The sequence below is a fragment of the Syngnathus floridae genome, chromosome 19 (assembly GCF_059516105.1).
Source record: "Syngnathus floridae isolate MCC-2025c chromosome 19, RoL_Sflo_1.0, whole genome shotgun sequence".
Classification (NCBI taxonomy): Eukaryota; Metazoa; Chordata; class Actinopteri; order Syngnathiformes; family Syngnathidae; genus Syngnathus; species Syngnathus floridae.
The window spans coordinates 7,741,820-7,757,500 of NC_142431.1; the positions used below are offsets into that span (position 1 = coordinate 7,741,820).

General features: G+C 44.6%; 2 protein-coding genes across 4 annotated transcripts in view; both read left to right on the top strand.

The window, feature by feature from the left end:
* The first annotated feature begins 2,700 nt into the window (after positions 1–2,700).
* LOC148382021 (ADP-ribosylation factor 6-like) lies at positions 2,701–5,263 on the top strand. Of its 2 annotated transcripts, none has more exons than XM_088362573.1 (2): positions 2,701–2,858; positions 2,981–5,263. In XM_088362573.1, the coding sequence occupies exon 2, from the start codon at positions 3,411–3,413 to the stop codon at positions 3,936–3,938; it is 528 nt and encodes a 175-aa protein (XP_088218699.1). In that variant the 5' UTR covers positions 2,701–2,858; positions 2,981–3,410; the 3' UTR covers positions 3,939–5,263. The 2 variants fall into 2 exon arrangements, with proteins under 2 accessions (XP_088218699.1, XP_088218700.1); XM_088362574.1 differs by having other exon boundaries at positions 3,144–5,263.
* A 2,896-nt stretch (positions 5,264–8,159) lies between these two features.
* Positions 8,160–15,681, top strand: part of LOC148382022 (E3 ubiquitin-protein ligase pellino homolog 2) — a 9,893-nt gene continuing 2,371 nt past the window's right edge. Inside the window, exons 1-8 of one of the 2 annotated variants that reach the window (XR_015854473.1) lie at positions 8,160–8,600; positions 10,800–10,929; positions 11,067–11,168; positions 11,438–11,635; positions 11,709–11,894; positions 11,971–12,176; positions 12,361–13,244; positions 15,553–15,681. The exon at positions 15,553–15,681 is cut by the window's right edge and continues 44 nt beyond it. Coding sequence is in view for 1 of the 2 variants with exons in the window: in XM_088362572.1 (XP_088218698.1) it covers positions 8,521–8,600; positions 10,800–10,929; positions 11,067–11,168; positions 11,438–11,635; positions 11,709–11,894; positions 11,971–12,176; positions 12,361–12,748 (1,290 nt within the window). In the remaining variant the exon portion in view is untranslated. Of the gene's footprint in view, positions 8,601–10,799; positions 10,930–11,066; positions 11,169–11,437; positions 11,636–11,708; positions 11,895–11,970; positions 12,177–12,360; positions 15,389–15,552 lie in introns of those variants that run through there. The other variant, XM_088362572.1, reaches the window with a different exon arrangement.

Below are 15,681 nucleotides of genomic sequence, written 5' to 3' on the forward strand. Positions count from 1 at the left end.
GCATGTATTTTGTTTTCGTTCAGAATATATTCAATATTAAAATTTACGTTGGACTCGTGCCCCCTTGTGGCGTAAACTGACAGTACAGTGCTTCAAGATTCAAGAGTTTTTATTCGCCATGTTTGAACGTGCCAAACAAGGAATTTGACTTCGGTACATCACAGCCTCTGTTCAACATTTAGGTGACTAACAACACAAAAATGCCAAATATTCTCAAACATCCCCTGATCTTAAACTCTCAGGAGGGCAAGTAAAAACTCAAAACTCCAACTAGGAGAAATGAGAAACCTTGAGAAGAGACCACAGATGGGAGGATCCCTCTTCCAGGATGACCAGGCTGCAATGGATGCAAAGAGGATACATAGTACTTGACGCAAGAAAGAAAGAAAATTTATTGTTGAATATAATTTTAAAAATATTGAAAAATGAAACTACAATTTAAATTGTATACATTTACACACGCGATGAAACAAATCGAATGCTCAAATGGCGCCTATGTAGCCAATCGGGAGGGCTGGGGCGCGCATGCGAAATGGTGACCGGTGCGTTTGGAAGCACTCGTAAATTAGAAAATTAAGTGTTATGTTAAGTAGTACAGTGGAGCCTCGGTTTTCGAACGTTCCGGTTCTCGAACAACTCGGTATTCGAACAAAAAATTCGAGATTTTTTTGCTTCGGATGTCGGACGAAATTTCGGTTGTCGAACCTCGCGAGATGAGCCGAAGGACCCGCATGCCAACTGACTCCGTTCGTTATTACATTCTCGTTACTCTGAGAATTGCATCAACTCTAATCATGCCTCCAATGGAAGCAAGTGAGAGCAGTAAAGCCATCCTAAAACACAAAGACGCTCTTAAAGCAATGCGACAGTGAGCGCCCGGCGCGCTGCGGTTGCGCGATCGGACCAAATTAAACTCCCTGCGCACTGAGGTCCACTTAAATTTTGGAAGGTACATAAGGACGTTAAAAATATTTTTTGAATTTCAGCGAGGGCTCTGTCACAATAATGCGACCAGCGTGGTGTAGTTGCACGGTCGGCGACGTGCTACATTTGCTCGTTCGGCGGAGCGCTGCAGTTGCGCGATCGGACAAAATTAAGCCCCCTGCGCACTGATGTCCACTTAAATTTGGGAAAGTACATCAGGACTTTAAAAATATTTTCTAAATATCAGCGACGGCTCTGTCACAATAATGCGACCAGCGCGGTGCAGTTGCGTGGTCGGCGACGCGCTACGGTTGCGCGTTCGGCGGTGCGCTGCAGTTGCGCGATTGGACAAAAATGCGCAAATGAAAAAATGCTTAAAAAAGGCGTTTTTTTTTGTTTTTTTGTTTGGAACGGATTAAATTTGTTTCCATTATTTGTAATGGGAAAACATGATACGGAATTCGAACGATTCACTTCTCGAACAGCCTTCTGGAACAGATTGTGGTGATTAGGAAACGTGCAAGTAACATCTCAACAGACCCTTCGCACCCAGGTTGCAGCCTGTTTGAACTACTCCCCTCCGGACGCCGTTATAGAGCTCTGTACACTAAAACCAGCAGACACAGAGACAGCTTCTTCCCCCAGGCTGTCGCTCTGATGAACTCACACCACTCTTAGAGTCTCAGAGTCATTACTGTGCAATAACATCCTGCTTTCCACACCTTTTTTGTTTACACTGTTTGTACTATGTGTCCTCTCTGCATCCATTGCAGCCTGGTCATCCTAGAAGAGGGACCCTCCCATCTGTGGACTTTTCTCAAGGTTTCTCATTTCCCATAGCTGGAGTTTTGAGTTTTTCCTTGCCCTCTTGGGAGTTTAAGATCTGGGGATGTTTGAGAATATCTTTCGTTCTTCACATGTGCTGAGTGTTGTTGTTAGTCACCTAAATGTTGAACAGAGGCTGTGATTTACCGAAGTCAAATTCCTTGTTTGGCATGCTCAAACATGGCGAATAAAAAACTCTTGAATCTCTTGAATCTTGAATCTTGGTCAAAAACCGAGGCTCCACTGTATTCTGGTTTTAAACGAAGGGTTTGAAAAATTGAGAGGTGTAATGTATACCGACGTGAAGTGGTAATTTGTTGGCAGAAACATTAATTATAGGGGCAACGACTATAAAAGCGTTGAAAGTAACTTGTGTCGTTTAACGCTTTATCTTTGAATTGTCTATATTATGTGAACTATGTGTCCACTCTGCATCCATTGCAGCCTGATCATCCTGGAAGAGGGATCCTCCCATCTGTGGTCTCTCTCTTCTCAAGGTTTCTCATTTCCCCTAGTAGGAGTTTTGAGTTTTTCCTTGCCCTCCTGGGAGTTCAAGATCAGGGGATGTTTGAGAATATTTGTCAATTTTCGCACATGTCCTGAGTGTTGTTAGTCACCTAAGTGTTGAACAGAGGCTGAGATGTACCGAAGTCAAATTCCTTGTTTGGCATGCTCAAACATGGCCAATAAAATTCTTGAATCTTGATCTTGAATAAATTGTACTACAAGCGTTGAGCCTGTAATAATGCAAGATATTATTACAGATATTATGCACCATATTATTTATTAAGTGCTCAAGGGCTGGTTAAATAATAATTAAAAAAAAACCAACACTACACTTGTTTAAAACCAAGTGGCACACCCTTTTGCAAGCCTTTTGTGCTTAAACTTGTCATATTTCCGAGCTTTCAACGAGCACCTAAAGGCGGCACTGTAGTAAGCTAGTGTCTGAGCGGTGGAGAGGAAGTGGCGGCCAAAGTGAGTCCGCACCTTTTCCGGTAACACAGCACCGCCGGGCCGAAGGGAGAGAGCGAGCGAGAGGGGCGAAGAGAAGCAAGAGAGCGGGGAGAAACGATCAGGGGACCGCGGGGTGGCCATTAGCCGCAGAGGTGAGTCGTCTTCACTCCACTTTGATGCGTCGAAACCCAAGGCTCTTTTTTTTTTTTTATTTCCGCTTCAAAGTTGTCGTGCTCCGCCCTGACACCCCTCCCTGCTCTTGTGCCACACACAGGCGGGGGGGGAAAAAGAGAGAAGAAAGTCGGATGAATTAGTAACATTGTCGGCCCTTGTTCCTCTTCATGTCCCGCTGTCGCGGACCGAGGGGAATTTGAATCCGTTTGTCCGGGAAAAAACAGTAGCAGCTACGCTACCGCCGCGGTGAATTTCGTCGACAGGCCTCGGGGCGAGTGTGGACAACCGGCGGCCGAGGAGCAAGTGAGAAGCCTGGGCTTTGGACTGGGCCTGCCTCGGTGGAAGAAGGCGTCGAGACGTCCGTGGAAATGTTGGTTCAGAAGGGCACAGGTTAGGGTGAGGCACCCTCACTGTTCCCCTCAAAGGGCTATACACACACCCACTCAGGTCACTCAACACACTGTTGCGTCCGTGAAGCTTTTTTTAAAATTTTATTACCGTTGTGAAAGTATTTATGCGCGTTGAACACGATGGGGAAAATGCTGTCAAAGATCTTTGGCAACAAGGAGATGAGAATACTGATGCTTGGACTTGATGCCGCGGGCAAGACCACCATCCTGTACAAGCTGAAGCTGGGACAGTCGGTCACCACCATCCCCACTGTGGGCTTCAACGTGGAGACGGTCACCTACAAGAACGTCAAGTTCAACGTGTGGGACGTGGGCGGCCAGGATAAGATCCGTCCGCTTTGGCGACATTACTACACGGGCACGCAGGGCTTGATCTTTGTGGTGGACTGCGCCGATCGGGACCGCATTGATGAGGCCCGCCAGGAGCTCCACCGTATCATCAACGACCGTGAGATGCGCGATGCCATCATCCTTATTTTCGCCAACAAGCAGGACCTGGCCGATGCCATGAAGCCCCATGAGATCCAGGAGAAGCTGGGCCTGACCCGCATCCGTGACCGCAACTGGTACGTGCAGCCCTCGTGCGCCACATCTGGCGACGGACTCTACGAAGGCCTTACCTGGCTTACCTCAAACTACAAATCTTAACCCCGCTCGGAGATGACGCCACCTCTAGCAATTATATCCTCCTTTTAATTCCCATTTTTGACCACTCACTTTTCGGATTGTAAAGGGGTGGCAGGGTTTCGGTAAATTTCCAAGTCAAGTTAAGCTCGGAAATTATCGGGGTTCACTGTATCCCAAATTGGAAACTTTCCATGGAAATTAACACACACGGACACACACACACACACACACACACACACACACACACACACACACACACACACACACACACACACACACACACACACACACACACACACACACACACACACAGACACACACAGACACACACACAGACACAGACACACAGACACACAGACACACACACAGACACACACACAGACACACACACAGACACACACACAGACACACACACACAGACACACACACAGACACACACACAGACACACACACAGACACACACACAGACACACACAGACACACACAGACACACACACACACACACACACACACACACACACACACACACACACACACACACACACACAAGACCAAGGGAGAACTTGAAAAACTAAATGTGCTCGCAAATCAAGGCACACTGCACTTAAATTTAGTCAGGATTACGCTACCATATATTTCCCCTAGTAATGTTAACTAACCTATTTAGAGCCAAACTTAGTTCTCTTTCATTCGCAGATTTTTACATTTATTTGCGTGAACTGGATTTCTCTCCCCCGTTCTCTCACTTTAATTTTTTTTCTTTTATGGCACTTAAAATGAGTGTTGTATTCCCATTAATTTCCATAGAAAGTTTCCATCCCAGAACCTTCTTTCCTAAAACCCCAAATTTATTATTAACTTTGCTTTGCTCTTATTTGCAAATTTACCACGGCGACATTCATGAATCTCCCCACGAGTATTCCAGCTACATATCCAAAGTTTGAGAGTCTTTTGAGGACAGAACTTTGCCTTTATCAGCAACATTTTCCCGGACCTCAGCAACTAGTGATTGTACACTTTTTTGGACATTGGACATTCACACACTGTGATATGGATCTCTCTCTCTATATTTTTTTGCTCATTGTCTCACACAGATCTTCCATGTTTGTAGTTTCAGATGCCTTAACACACAAAAAAAAGTTTTTTTTTTTCAGGGAAGGGCTGTTCTCTGCTGCACTTGTTTAGTTTGACTGACCTTTTCGGACCCTGCCAAGTGTTTACCACCTCCATTTCGGTGCTTAAATGATCCATGTTCCTCTGTCATCGTCACATACTTTTGTTTTAGGCTCTTTTTTTGCTATGCTGAATTGAAGTAATAAAACAAAAAACATACATGATTACATCCATACCAGTGCAGAAGTGGCACTTTCTTATCCCCCTTAGAGAAGTGAAAACGTTAGTGTGCTCTGAACCCGTGAGTCACTGCCACGCATTGCGCCGTGAATAAATTCTGACAAGTCGTATTGAGTGGGCCTCTTCTGAAGCGGAAATGAACTCACAGGCGACAAAAAGTTAAACGTCAAACGTACGTCCAGCGAGGGTAGATCGAGGGAACTTTGACAAAAGTAATCGCATGTGTCATAAGGAAGTGACACATTTCTCCCACACAAAAAAAGTTTCAGCGATGGCAAAGTTGACTTACACTCAGGCTCAATTAAATGTGACTAAAATATTTTATATTGATGTATGTATTGAATTCTTTTTGCCTTTATTTAAAAATATTACATTTTCATATGTTTTGTCTAACTTTATATGAATCTTTAATGTTCAAGTCTGTTATTTTTTTACTATATGTCTAAAATAGCAGCTGACAATATTTTATTTTGGTCAATATGAATGTACTATCAAATGTTATCTTTTAAATTACAGAATTTTCGCTCCCATGGTGAAAAAAGTGACAGGTGTGAATTGTGGCTGCAAACTTGCGAAATCTTTGCTCAGTATCAAACATAAACAGACAAACAGGTGGTAAAACGTACAGAAAAAGTTTGTGTGTGTGTACAAAGATCGTCAGGTCAGGAATTCCTCAACTCTGGGAACGCTGCTCGCTATCTGCCCCGTGCTTGGAAAGGCCTTCAGTGTTTGCTCCGTGCCATGTTTGTTCTCTTGAAGTTTGACCCGCCGCTGTCTCACACCACTTTGTAGCACTCGTTGGGAATAAAATGTATTGCCGCTGTTGTTTTTGTCCTCCGCTTTCCGAACGACATCAAAGGGGGGACTCCGTCGTGCGCTGACCCTCCAAAAGGTCACCAGGCCACACTTTGGACTTTCTATCAGACAATACTGCAATTTGACACTTCCTCACTTTTGATTATAATCTGGGTTTAGTTCTACTTTCAGTCCCCCAGACAGGAAACCATCGAGCAAGTTCACTCATTAAATAGTACGATTAGTGACCCCCCCTCCCCTCCCCTCCCCCCCCTCGTTGTCTGGAATGTGGGAATTCCCTGTCGCACTCATTTGGTGACAAAAACGGGATAAAAAAAAAGGCATTGAGTAATTTACAGCCACAAACTAGATGGCATTATTTTTATTCACTATGCCCCAAAAAATAAATTCACTCGTTTCCCCAATTGCCCCTGCCATTTGCTTAAGAAGCACCATGAGGGAAATACCTTGTCTTTGTTTGCACTTGTTTCCTTGGCAACCACGACAAAAGACCCAGCGACAGATGGCTGTGTCACGTCAAGCCTTTTTATGCATTTCTAAGCACAATTGAAATATATTTTGAGACAAATACAATCTAAATGTAAAAATAACAATTTGATGGTCATGTGCGTGTTTGCTAGTTTCAGTTTCACATTTTTTCTGGTGCATGGAGAAGACCAAAGTCCTCTGTTTGGTGATAATAGTGCTTGAGCAAGTCCACTCTTACCTCGACATGCACCGTGATCAGCGAGAAGAAAAATTCTCCTTTGGTGACATGATGCATGTCAGAAAAGTTGAGTCACTTGCTCGGGGACACAAAGCACTTTTATTGTGTGCATTAATAATGAAGTTAAACTGGCGGAGTTTGGACACGGCCTTCTTTGCTCTCACTTGGCTTGCGAAACTGGCAGCAAGTGGAGTACAAGCGGAGGAGGGTGTGACCTTAATCCCGCAGCGAGAATGTGAAAGGCGCATCTGGTCCTGCCATTTTCCACCTGCTGGATTTCACAATTTAAAAGCTTGCGCTGACTGCTCTGGTGGGTTCTTGTTCACTTTGAATTCACAGGTGTGTCAGTTGGTGGGTGGGTTTGCGCTGTGGATTACTCAACGTGTGAGAAAAACGGAGCCAGAGTCGCTCTTTGATTAGTCCTGTGGTTTAGTCTACATTCTTGTGAGTGTTTGGACAATCACACATATGTCATTAAGTGAACCTGTGGCAATGTTTAACTTGAAATATGTGTATGCTCGTCATGTCAATATCTAAACCTAAACAAATTTACACACTTCTTCTAAATTTGCACCACTGTTGCATCACAGTGGAGCGGAAATGCTTAACTGGTTGCTCACAGTTTTAGAATTACACAAGGTTTAGTTATTAAATTCCACACTTGATGAATGACCCAAGTATACTGTGTATACAAACAATAAAGTCACATTACCACTGTACGTATGTCCTCTAAATATTAAAATTGTAAGTGTGGGTTAATGAATATGAATACAGTACTGTCGTCTGATTAACTTAAGTATACTGCCCTCTTGTGGTGATATGGGTAAACTCCTGTATGAGCATCAGTATATGCATGGTTAAACAGCCGTTTTGATGCATTTAAAGAAGCATAACCATTAAAATAAAAGTAGCAGCAAAAAGAATACTAGTGTCAAGTTTTGCTAAAGAATGCGTTCCCAACTCCCTCATGACTTCCAGACTGGAAAATAATGTCTTGTCTGGGGTATGTTGACCCACATTCTTACTTCGCGACCCACACACACAGCCTTGCAACATTCACACTACATACTTTTTAAAATGATTTTCCCAAAATAAATTCTGTTTACTCCAGCCAAGAAAAAAAATAGGTATATAATGCCTTATTTTAATCGAACCGATGAGTCACGTCACCCATTTCTCATTTTCAAAGAGGGGTGGTCGCTTATCTTTGGATTTTATATGACCAGAAACGCCGAAATATGTGGTAATTAAAAAGTACACTAATTTTTAATTCACAAATTACTTACGTGTAAGATGTGTGTTTTCCTTTGCTATCACGTCAATTGAAAATCTAGCGATATGTGTTTGCCGGCCACCCCCGCCCCTAGTAGTTTGCCCCACTCCCCACTGCTAGCCGTTGTTACCTCCGCTCTTGGTTTGCTAGTGAATAGATTTCGATACATGCTAGCGACAAACTAGACTATTTTAAAGCCTCAAAAAGATGCTTCTCCGGTGGACCAAAACTGTCCAACACACGGCAACAAGTCCGAGGAAACTTTGTCCGACTGTGTTCCAACTTGACTAAAGAGGCAGCCCCCTGAACGGTTTTCAACGCGACACTTTCGAGGGGGGTGTTAGCATTGTTTAATCGCTTCGTAGTATTCCCGTTGAGGACGACTCATTTCTTCTTATTATTTTTTTTCCTGTTAAAAATTATTCTATTCCATTCCCTGGAGCAAGTCCTCGCTGATGAATTCACCGAAAAAGGACGGAGACGATGATGTGCCCGTTAAAGACTCTATTAAATACGGCGAACTGGTCATTTTGGGGTAAGTAGTAAAAAAAATAAATAAATAACGAGCGGGATGGAGAATCGCTCCATCATGACGCCTCAAATACTCTATTACCATGTATAAATGTGTATTTGCGCATGTACTGTGTGTTTATATATCATTTTTATTGACCAGCTGACGCCGTTTCCGCTACCCAACCGTCTATTTATGTGTTAAAAACTAACTTTAAAACCCATGGATTGTCTTGTATGTGCGTGGTGCGTTTGGGTGTCGTCGTCAAAAAAGTCTCCATGGCTATTTGACATAGATCCGCAATGGGAGAGACTTTTTCATCAATGGTTGTAGGTGTACAGTGGGAGACAGGGATGGAGACGGCTGAATCCCGATGATGTCATCCTATGCTGGATCTTTTATAGCTCCAAGTAGGGACCGTGTGAAAAATGCATGACCATGTCCATGCTTTTAGTAGTGTAGTCATCTTTTATGTTTTTTTGCTGCTGTGTGTAGTTTAATCCAGACCGGGCAATGGTGGAGTAGGAGGAGGAGAAAAGCCCCTTTTCGTCACTGGTGGGATACGCAGAGTTCCAGAGAATCTGCTGGGTGGTTGAATGTCACACATGCTTACGTCCCTGGCCAGTTTTATGCAGACGTCCCTCTTGGTCCGCACTGTTTCCTGTCTGTGCCAAAGATAACTGACCTAACGGCCTATGGTTTCCCCCAAGCCCCCTTCCTGCCCACAGGCTAAACATCTGAATACAGATGAATCGTCTTCCTAGACGTTTCCTCCCTCACTTTACAAACAAGAGGTGGCACTCTGCTGTGGTATCAACTGCTCAAACAGATTTGTCATTGTTGTAACAATTGAGCATGAACTTGGAGGAATGACAAAAATGAACGCAAATGTGTTTATTTTCGGCACATAACATAATGCGATATGCTTTTGGCGGTGCGTCTAACTCATTTACGTTTTTTATCTTTAAATATTAAATCATGTGTTTTATGGCTTAGCCAGCCAACAAACCGCTTACATTAAAATGAAATGGCACAATCATGGCTACAGATTGACCTGCGGGGATTGATGTGGGTTGCTGTTCGGTCCTACTTGCCCAAAGTCTATTCATTATTCAAAGGACAATTAAGAGACGCACAGCTTTGAAGAATTGCCAGTGAGGGAGAGAGAGTTAACAATATTTATTGCTAAGGTAATTCCAAAATTGTGCTTGGCACTATGCTATTACTGGGGAAAAAAATGTCCGACAAATATCTCCAAATCTCAGCTGCCTTTCTCTTTCTGTGGCATCTCTTGTGTTTGACCTTGCATCTGTCGGCCTCAATGATGTCACGCAAGCCGCCACGCGGTCAGTGCCAGCCCCCGCGCAGGCCAGCGAGCCGCCTGCCGGCGCCTGTCGCCTTAGTTTGCCCGGCCACCATCTAGTCTGTCGTGGCTTTTACACGACATCTTCTTATCTCTTGGAGAGTGTCGGTGGAAAAGGCTGATGCGGGGTCCAGAGGGAGTGAATATTTCATGCGCCGCTTTATGATGTTTACGCATGCAGGATACAAACGACGTCACGCATGGGTCTGCTTCATCTCTGGACTCTGAATTTATCTCCCCCTTCCATCTTCTGCTTCCTGCTCTTTGCTAATTGCATTTATGTGCCAGCCAGTCCACTCCCTGTTTTTAGTTCTTTGTTTTTACGAACACGTTCCTGCCATTTTGCTTTGAAGCGGCAATGTTAGATTTCCTTCATTTTCAAGGGTTAAATGTCAGTTTGAAGCAAGAGCTATTAAAAAAAAAATCCTGTGTGTTTTGGCCCGGTGCACATAAACTCCCCTTTTAGTCAGCAGATAAAGTCTGACCTTTTGTAAAGTTCCGTCCAGGGCCAAGGTGCTGAACTTTGTGGGAAGAATGACGCTGGTTTTCCGAGCCACTCTTATCAGTGACACGTGCACTTCCTGCGGCGTTTGTGTAACCAGAACAAAAACCAGCGGTGTCAGCTGTTCTATCAACACGAATGGCGAACTTTGCTGACACATTTCCGACTGCTCTGAACGTCGCCTCGTGTTTGTCGTCTTTGTGCCGCTTTGACTGATGAATTCTAATGTTTTGATTATGTTCAAAAGAACTGGCGGACGAGCTTTTTTTAGCCACTCTCATACTTTTATAAATAAACTGCATTACTGTGAGTTGGTTTTAACCATCCAAACATGATTTTCTTCCTGCGCTATTATCAGGTACAATGGCTCTCTTCCGAGCGGGGACCGTGGGCGCCGAAAGAGCCGCTTCGCGTTGTATCGACGTACCAAGGCCAACGGCGTCAAGCCCAGCGCCGTACACATCCTCAACAACCCGCAGGACAGCAAGGTGTGTCTGTGAATGTGTGTGTGTATATACACATCCTTCTGGTCACCACTGCAACAAAATGGACTAACCCCGTGTTGATACTAATTATCTCTTTGGTGGAGTTAATGAGCTAACGCCTGCCACTGGCTCCGTTGCAGGCTGTGCACAGCAGGGGGCAGCACAGCATTTCCTTCACGCTGTCCCGCAACCAGACAGTAGTAGTGGAGTATTGCCATGACAACAACACTGATATGTTCCAGGTAATGTGCCTGATAAGGATGCTGTTGTCATTTTTCCTGTAGGTAAATTATTGGGAAAGATTTTTGTTTTCTAATTTCCCTTCCATCTAAAATTAATGCTGGGAAAGAACATAAAAGTTTCACTGCATTTTGATATCAGAAGAAATAAAGCAAATCTCAGGAACACAGTTGTGAATAATGTCATGATTTGCATTTTCTGTAAATAAAGTGGAGAAAAAAATATTGAGTCTCAAGATGCTCTTTTGTCTCTTCCCCGCTCACCTTCGCAGATTGGGCGATCTACAGAGAGTCCCATTGACTTTGTGGTGACGGACACCTCCGGGGGGGCAAAGGAGGGCGAGGACCCATCCATTGCCCCCAGCACCATCTCACGTTTTGCCTGCCGCGTGGTGTGCGAGCGCCACCCGCCCTACACGGCGCGCATCTACGCCGCTGGCTTTGACTCCTCCAAAAACATCTTCTTAGGGGTGCGTCAAGTGTTTTTTTAATTCACATGCTCCATGAGAGGTCATGGAAATGATTGCGCATGTGCTTCTGCAGGAGAAGGCAACTAAGTGGAAGAACCCGGATGGCCACATGGACGGACTGACCACCAACGGCGTGCTGGTCATGCACCCTGAGGGATATCCTGAGATCCCCAAGCAGGGTTTGTGGCGGGAGATTTCTGTGTGCGGCGACGTCTACGCCTTGCGGGAGACTCGTTCCGGGCCGAGCCGAGGCAAACTGGTATTTTAGAAACTCGAAACCCAACATCAGATGTCTTTGTTATTAAGTGAATTTGTACTGTGTGTCGCCTGTACAGGCAGAAGGCGAGAGTAGCGCGCTGCGCGACGGCTCATTGGTGGACCTGTGCGGCGCCACCTTGCTGTGGCGCACGGGCGAGGGTCTCATGCGTGCTCCCACCCTGCGCCACCTGGAAGCGCTTCGCCAGGAGCTGAACGCATCGCGGCCGCAGTGTCCCGTGGGCCTCAGCACACTTGCCTTCCCCAGCCTCCCGCGCAGTCACAGGTACGGTAGTCAGACAATCACAATGTAATTACCTTTGCCATGGAGTTTATATGACGACTACATAGAGGTTAAAGTGTAGTCCATTAGGCTTCCATCTGTTTTTGTAATACTGGTACTATAAATTGTAGTACCTACTTTTCATCAATTAATTAAGCGAGTAATAGTCCTCATGATTTGACTTCAGCCTTGAAGAACGTCAGCCCTGGGTCTACCTCACGTGCGGCCATGTCCACGGACGCCATGACTGGGGCCAAAGGTCCGAGGTGGGCGAGGAGGAGCCCTTAGAGGGCGAGGGCTCTACCACGCGGCGGGAATGCCCGCTTTGCCGCAGCGTAGGCCCCTACGTGCCACTGTGGCTGGGCTGCGAGCCGGCCGTGTACGTGGATGCCGGCGCCCCCACGTATGCCTTTGTGCCCTGCGGCCACGTGTGCTCAGAGAGGACAACCAGGTATTGGGCGGACACCCCGTTGCCGCACGGGACGCACGCCTTCAGACCCGTGTGCCCCTTCTGCTCCGCCGCCCTTAGCACCCCCGGGTGGACGCGGCTCATCTTCCAGGGTCCCATCGACTAGCCGCCACACAAAATCTCCACCCCCCTACCTTTTTTCCCTCCCTAACTGTATGATGGTCCTTCCCTTATTTTTCCTTTAGGGCTTGGTGATGGATTGAGGATCTGGACTTTAGGCAACTCAATGAAATATGACAGACTGATCGATACACTCATTGATTACCTCAAATGTCTGCGCACTTAGGCTCTGCTGGTTTTCTTCCCGTGCAAGCCTGAGCTTCTCACAAAGAAAAAGAAAAGCGATTAACGCGTCAGATTTGATGTTTTGTGTCGGACTGTAGCTCACATGGTGCTTTTTAGTGCGTCACCTTTTGTGGAATGAAACCTAGCAGTTCACGATCATATTACAATCAAACTGATCCTAAGCTGCCCTGCAAATGAATTACATCTCAAAACTTCTAATGTCAGGATCATCGTAAAACAGTGATCCTGGACTAGATCTCGATCCCATCATCAAGCAGAATGAGTATAAACAAGGGCATGGACTCCCAACAAATTAGGTAAGATCCACCTTACAAACACACACCCACCCACCCACACACACACACACACACCAAACCCCGTGAAGCAATAACACCACTCACTCTTGTATAAGCTAAGATCTCACGCTAGGTTTTAGCCAAGTGCTAGACTAGCGGTGGTCGCCTCAAACATGGTTGTAGCGTTTTTTTGCTTTTTCTCCCTGCCCTCTGTGTCATACCATAGTGTAAAAATCACAATACAATATATAATTACATCCCCAATGATCTGGTTTCTCTGCTAATGCTAAAAGGGTTTCCTATTAAAGTAAGTTTTGACCTCGCTTAACCTAAAAAAACAAAAAAAACAAAAAACTAAACTAAACCGAAATCGTGTGCTTGTGCATCTGTCAAAGAAAAGTTATTTTGTTAGGAAATGTGGTTCAGTGTTTGGGGTGGTGGTGTGGGGGGGAAGATATATCTATATGCATAAATATATACATAGGCTATTTTTGTATCTGATATAGTTGTTAACCTTGGTGAAAGTTCAGCGTATGGTCTGGGATGTGTTAGACCAGTGTTTCTTAACCTGGGTTCGAGCGAACCCTAGGGGTTCGGTGAGTCGGCTTCAGGGGTTCGGCAGAGCTGGTATGTCATTGCCCCGCCCCCTGTCCGCGGATGGCCGAACACACCGGTAGCCCCCCCCCCCCCCCCCCCCGACCCGGTCAGCAGATGGCCGAACACATCGGTAATACACCCCCCCCCCCCCACGCACACAGACAAACGATAAACACGATGACGCAGTGCTACCGTTTCCCGGACACTGAATGTAGCCGACCATACAGGCTATGTGTTTATTAGCCTCTCTGGTGCTCTTATTAAATGGTCTATATTGTGATACTATTTTTGTAAGTGAATATGACAGTGAATCCCCCCCCACCCAAGCTTGAATATAATAACCTCATGTCTGGAAGATGAGATAAAAGTGTGTGCAAGTGTGTGTGTGTGTCACTCGATTGCATGTACACACACACAGTATGTACACTGCACTCCAAATGCCCCCCCCCCCCCCCCCCCCCTCCCTCCCATTTTGTATTCAGTTTGACAACTAACATGTCTTCCGAGTCTTCGGCTGTTAAATGTGCAAAAATACAAGAAGAAAGAAATCCTCATACTTGACCAATGTTTGGAAGTGAAAGTCACACTTTGTACTGTAATGCCACTAATATTTGCCGCTAACTCTGCTGCAGCATTAAGAGAAACTCCGTCCATGTTCTTTTATTTTGATTGTGTCATTCTTCCGTTTCCAGCTTGTTGCTCCCTCACAAAGTTGACACAGCATTGTCGCCGACATATTAACCACGAAACAAAATCTTTAGTCACGATTCATTCCATTCAACAATTTTAAATGCTTTGTGACCAACACAGTGGTACCTCGATTTGGTTGACCAAAATTGAAATCAATTATATTTTTTCCAGAAATTTGGATCGAGGAGTGTTTCGATCATCGAGGTACCATTGTGACATTTCACAATTTTAGCATGGTTGATAATGTATGTGTGTGTTTTTTTAATGGTTATTGTCACTCAGGATTTAGTGTGGCACACAGTGATTTTACTACACAACACTTAAAACATGAGAGCATTTATTTATCTGCTACTAATGACAGTATACAAGGTCACACGTGATCAGTTATTTACGGGTTTAAAAAAAAAAAAAAACGAGAATGGAGTTTTGCGCAAACCTGCCAAAAGAAAAAAAAACATCGTACACACTGTTGGCATGTGAATGGAAGAACTGTTGCAGCACCTGTTTTATTTTTAATTATTGGTTTTACATTCCTTATCTAGTTATTCTTAGGTATTCATTAACAATTTCAGTCATTTAGTTTTAACACGTAGCCTCTACTAGATGCAAAAACAGTATTTACTTTTAATATTCCAGTTGTTTAGCACTTTTCTAACAACTTAATGTATCATTTGACCTTCATTGCAATCCTCCCAATATGTATTATTATTAAACCATGAAACCACCTGACCTTCATATAATTATGTATTTTTAAAGAAATACAAACCATGTACAGCTCTTATTTTTTTGTTTTAATTTTACAATCGTATTCTTCTGTAACCGAATGGTGCACAGACAATCACTATACACATGTCAATAAACAAACCAGTTGAAAAGTGCCACTTGGCGTTTGTGTAGGAATTTTATGAGCCCAGTGCGTAGGAAGTAAAAAAAAAAAAAAAATCAAAATGTAGATGTAGCAACATGACAGTAGATAGTGCTATTTCATCAATCTTAACAATCGTTGCCGCATACGTACTTTACCAGCATGTTCATTTTACAGGTGCATGAAAGATGGAACCACAAGGGGGCGTCCCTGCTTCACTGTCCTGCAGGAGCTTCAATCTTGAATGGACAGGCAGTGGCGTAAGGAGAATATAGCGAAGTGGAAATAAGAAAAACATTACGCCAT

Bases quoted from the DNA above. Each gene is read 5' to 3' on its own strand.
- LOC148382021 (XM_088362573.1), top strand. From the start codon at position 3,411: ATGGGGAAAATGCTGTCAAAGATCTTTGGCAACAAGGAGATGAGAATA.